At 40.7% G+C, this 5,551-nt stretch overlaps 1 protein-coding gene across 1 annotated transcript; it reads left to right on the forward strand.

Moving 5' to 3' along the window:
- The first annotated feature begins 1,060 nt into the window (after positions 1–1,060).
- LOC109940805 (salivary acidic proline-rich phosphoprotein 1/2-like) lies at positions 1,061–5,313 on the forward strand. Its single transcript, XM_020541111.1, has 5 exons — positions 1,061–1,143; positions 1,207–1,393; positions 4,709–4,798; positions 4,866–5,054; positions 5,299–5,313. Exons 2-5 carry the CDS (start codon positions 1,370–1,372, stop codon positions 5,311–5,313), a joined length of 318 nt encoding a protein of 105 aa, XP_020396700.1. The 5' UTR covers positions 1,061–1,143; positions 1,207–1,369.
- The last annotated feature ends 238 nt before the right edge of the window (positions 5,314–5,551 follow it).

The following is a 5,551-nucleotide window of genomic DNA, read 5'->3' on the forward strand; positions in this document are numbered from 1 at the left end:
ATTGATATTATTACCAGTGCACAATTTACAATTTTGTAGGTTTCGGCGGTCCCTTAGAGTTCCACCGACACAACCCTTGGACCAACGTAGGGTCATAAACCCTGCAGGAGAGAGGAGTTGGGTGGAGGTGGCATGGAGTGGCAAAGGTCATCGGACACCAGTTAACACAGTGCTGGGATCTATAGCTCGTTTTCACTATCCAGGGGTGGTACAACTCAACGGGGCAGAGATAGGGGCGTATCACTGGGCTCACTGGGGCCTCAAACCATATGGACCCGACCGTACTCACCAAGACGCAGTGTGGTCATCGTTTTGGGTGAGTTTATTATGTCTTTTAAATTTACTTATCGTGGGCGTCTATAAATGAATTTAATTGCTTCTTCATTTTGCAGGAACAATTTAGATTGGACGAAACAGCGAACGAAGAACATGCAAAACGTGTATTCCACAATGCTGCTAGAAAAGTTATAAATGGTTCAATGTCAGATGCACGGGTCAAAGCTGTTACCGTGTACTTCAAGAAAGTGAAGGGTCAAAGAATGACCAACAAGCAGGCATGTGAAATCCACTTGACAGCTGAGGAGTACAAACAAAGTGAAGTGGACTGGCTCACTGCTCATCCTGAAGCTTGGGTCAAGCTCTGCGAGTACCGGTCCTCAGATGAGTACAAAGTGAAGTCAGATAGAAATCGTTTGAACCGGAAGAGCAAACCGGGCCTCCATCGATTTGGAGCAGATGGATTTATTGGGAAATCACAACGAATGGTATGACGAGCTAAGTAACATTTAGTCTTTTTCCCTCAGACAAATTTGTATATTTTATTATGTCTCTTACTGCAGGAGGCTCGTGATGGTGTTGAACCCCGATTCATTGACGTTTACATGGAGGGACACCGAGGTCCAGATCCAGATCATCCAGAAGTTTTATGTGACGAAAGCGCGACAGAAAAGCTGGTAGGTGTAAATAATTACTATCTATTCTTAATTAACTTGTGACTCATTTATAATTAACATAAATTGTTTTGTAGACTCGTTATGCTGAGGAGGTTAGGAGGAAAGCGGGAGACGATGATCTAGATTGGAGGGAGGCACCTTTCGATCCGGATGCAGCATATGTTGCCGGTGGTGGGCTACCACATGGGAGGTATGATAAGATCAAAGTTGTGATATATAAACACTATATTATCATAACTTGTGATGTTTCTAGGTTGGGGATCGGCGATGGGGTTGTGAGTCGCGATAGCTTTGGTCGTCGGTCAGTTTCCTCGGCGGGGAGTAGATCTCGAACTTCAACTTCGAGGGAATCAGAGCTTGATGAGAAACTAAGACAACAACAACAACAAGTTCAACATCTATCTCAACAAGTTCAGATGATGCAGGGAATGCTGATGCAGGTAATAATTTTATTAATCCGCTCAGAATCTGCCCATATTTTTTTTATCTAAATCGCTCTGAGCCTTAGACAGCCTAAAATCGGTCTGGTCAATTGTTGAGTGATTTAACATTAGCCAAGCAACCTGGGGGCAAATATTATCTGAACTTTAGTGCCTAAAAAACTGAATATAAAATATTCAATATTGAATAGTATTTTAGAAGAGAAGGAATTACAGAATAGCAGAAACTCCACGGCAGTAGCGCTCCCACATAGTGCGAAATCTTCGTTGCCCACCAAGATCCCAAAGTTTAATTGTGACATTCCCCTTGGTGACTTTCCGCATATTGAAGCCTACCTGTTTCACAGATGAGCATTTTAGGTCAATTAGATAACCAAGATTTGTTCAGGATAACATAAAGAAAGTGTTTGTATGTACATACGGTTGGAATCATGTCCTCACTGTAGCCACCTGTCTGCAAAGCACAGAAGCCACGAATTAAAATCAAAACACCACATACTGGCTCAAATTCACCAAACATGAGTAGGATCTCATTTATCAAAAAAAAAGAGCTAAGAGTAAACAAAATCAATATGCACTGCCATGAGTAGAATTGCTACAAATCAATATGCACTGCTTAAAAGCCATCAAAATGTACACACTGGTACAGATGCTAATTTCACACTAGCAGAGAAAGGATCTCATTTATCAAAAAAAAAGAGCTAAGAGTAAACAGATAAATAAGATGATCTGCCACAGTGGGGTGTATGCAGTGAAAACTCAAATTCACCAAACATGAGTAGGAGCAACCAATCATTCAAACATGATCAAACACTTCCTGAAGGGCAGGAACAGATCCTAACAATGAAAGTCTCCATCCACACTGCAGAATGTAGGCACTCTTTTTTTAAGATCGAATTTAAACTTCTTCCGGGCACCACCTTATACACTTCTGAAGCTTGATCGTGTATCTATTTAGAGCGCATATGGCATAGGCCAGCCAATATTAAATATGGATATGCAGATGATAAGCTGCTAGAGATAGTATTGTTGCCAGCTTCCTTTGAATAAAACTATACTCCTCAGTGCAGTACCTGGCCCAAATGCAATACAAGTGGATGATGCCAGCTTCTCATTCTCGCGAAGGATGTATGTTAGTATTGTTGCAATCCCAGCTCCCATTTAATGTCCAATGATCTAAACAAAATAAGTAAAATGAAGGAAGGATCAGATACAAGACATAAATATTTAACATCATATACTGTCTGTGATAAAAGTTAGATATAAAGAAATATGGGGCTAGATAGAAGTCCCTCCCAAGACAAGAAATCATCTAAGATGAAAAACAAGTAAAGCAAAACAAATGCAAATAGCGTCCTTTAGCTTCTAAACATGAACATTTGAGTAGACATGCATTGCTTAGCTAACAAAAATCACTGAAATCGCAAAAAAAATATGAAAGTCAATGAAGAAATGAGGTCCAACATTAGTAAGTTGTTCAGCATTAGTTTCATATTATTCTCCTTACAATTTTACATTCATGAGTGTAGTCCACTTATTCTCTCTACTCATGGTAGTCATAACTTTAAGCTTGTACCTCAGTACTTAGGCAATCTATTTTCTTCAGATTCCCGCTCAGCCCTAGAGAATCCTAAAGTCCATTGCTGATACTTTACTGCAAGAGTGTTTCAAAGTTCATTTGCTTTGGCTTGAAGAAAGGAAAAAACCTATTTGCCATTTCCACTTTAAAAGATACTTGCAGTTCCACTTGCTTTAGCATTCACAACTTATGTTGATTTTTGTGCAATTTAATAGGCAGACAGGTAAGCATCAATATGAGTTACAGAACTGTAGTTCAATACAGAAGCACAAAATCTAAAAGAATAGAGCATAGAAAACTCATCAATATATAATACCATGAGTTTTTGACAATAACATCAAAAGATCACCTGGAGATACTCGGCAAGAGCTGAAAGAAATTACCTTAACCTCATATTCTGGGAATTGCTCGATTGCTTTACTCAGGCAAGGAATGGCTTGTTTTGCAATCCATCGAGCTGCTACAACCATTCCACAGTGAGCGTAACCCAACACTAGGTTGGAGACACGACCTTCCTGGACCACAACGTGATGAAATGGAACCTCTGCGCCAGTTGCTGCTGTCAACCGCTCCTTAACACTGATAGCCCCCCTAATGAAAAGGAGAAAGCATTGGCTACTTCTGTCACAGACAATTGTGAAGGCAGGCTTCAGGATCTGTATGATAGAACAGGATATCGTCCAGTTACTCCTGATTTATTATCAGTAGTGGAATGAACAGAAAAATATCGGCCCGCGACAAGTTCGGGATGTTGAGTCTCAACACATAATTGACAACAGAGAGTTAACTGATACTTACGCACCCTCGCCTTAGATTTCTTTATAAGAACATCATTCTGGCCATAACCACCATAGTCCAAAAACACGTTGTATGGCTTCTTCGAGAAATACATGCATTGCTTCAGATATCTGAGCAGCAAAATCAGCTCCTGCCTAACCTCAGGCCCATCTGCGATAATAATCCAGCAGCTTATCATCCAGCAGCTTATTCCAATTTATATTATATTTGTATAAAAAACCATCATTCGCATTAGAGCAAGCATCTGCGATAATAATTCCTACTTAATTACCAAACCTACTCACATTCTGTTCAGTTAATAATTAATCCGTTGCAGGCACAGGGAGTTGAAGGTTGAACGGGTAAGGCACGTGCCGTTTCTGCGATCAAATCCCCTGAACCCGTCTTTGTTGCGAGTTATGTTATGTTTTTGTACAGGTCTATTACCTTTTTTTATTTGAGTGGTACTGAGATAAGGACTTGTCCCACAGCCGGAAGCATTTGCACTGCGACAGCTCTCTTGCTGCGCGACATGGAAACGAATCGATCGAGCTCGTAAAAACCAATCAGTTCAACCATGTGTTTCATTTCACTTTTTTCAGACATCATAGCTTCAGAGAGAAGATATATATATACCTAAACCTAGTGACAAGGCCATCAGCATCTATGCATCAGTGAATTAGCTGATTTTTGGTGTTATGTGTAATCTAGGCTTTTCCTGTTTGCTTTCTTGATTAGCTGTTTTTTGTGTAATGTGTAATCGCAATTTCTGTCATCTGCTAGTTGCCTGCATCAGTGAATTGTGACTTCAGTTGGTAAAGCCTAACTCATGGTTCAGTTGGTAACTTGCTTGTGGCTTCTATGATGCATGTGCTAGATAAGATTACCATCCCATGTGTGAGTTTAAACTCTATATATACATTAGTTTAAAATAAAACTCAAGCTTATTGTTTTTGCAGATGTATAGTGCTCAGATGGGATCTCCAATGGGACCCCAGTTCACCCGTCCGTCACAATCTGGACAGACCCCAAACACCAACGAAACACAGGTATAGTTTTGTAGTATATTTACTTTCATTTACAATTATAATCATGCATCGTTTTATTTGGTTATAGGGTTCTGAGACCGGACAAGGAAACCCACAGATGGACATTCAGTGGTCGATGCCTCCTAGAGGACAGATTCTTCCTCCTCCACAACCAGGTATGGGATATTGGCCACCACCACCATGGGGATATCCTACACATCCAATGGGGCCTTGGGGACGCCCCCCATGGCCAACACAGCCACTTCCGTCACATGCGGTACGTTCCTGAATTTCAATGCTAGTTGATTTCCTCCTAATTAAATAAACTAAGTCTAGATTGGTTTTATCGTCTAGCTTTAGTCACTATCAAAGGGGGGCCACAGTGCACCATTTTCACCTACCTGGGCTAGTTCTCAATTCTCACCTACCTGAGCTCTTCTGAAATCAAACTACAGATTCAGTGTCTATGAACCTATTTAATTGAGATAGTGACTATGAACCTATCTGAAATCAAACTACAGATTCAGCAGATCTGAAGCCCAGTAGCTCATTCCCTGTTCTTTATTGTTCTTGGATGCCGCTGTGCGATAGATTAGGCGATTTAAAATTGCCAAGAATTTAGTGGTCCTGGGCAGAAGAATCCTGGGCAGCAGGACTGGCACTTGAGCGGCCTGTAGGGCATGTTCTTGGTGTACATGTGATTTAATGCTTTCCTATATTTATTTAGAAAAGGACGCTATGTTTATCATGCTTTCCTATATCTTGGTGTACATG

Source organism: Zea mays, chromosome 7, assembly GCF_902167145.1.
Source record: "Zea mays cultivar B73 chromosome 7, Zm-B73-REFERENCE-NAM-5.0, whole genome shotgun sequence".
NCBI lineage: Eukaryota > Viridiplantae > Streptophyta > Magnoliopsida > Poales > Poaceae > Zea > Zea mays.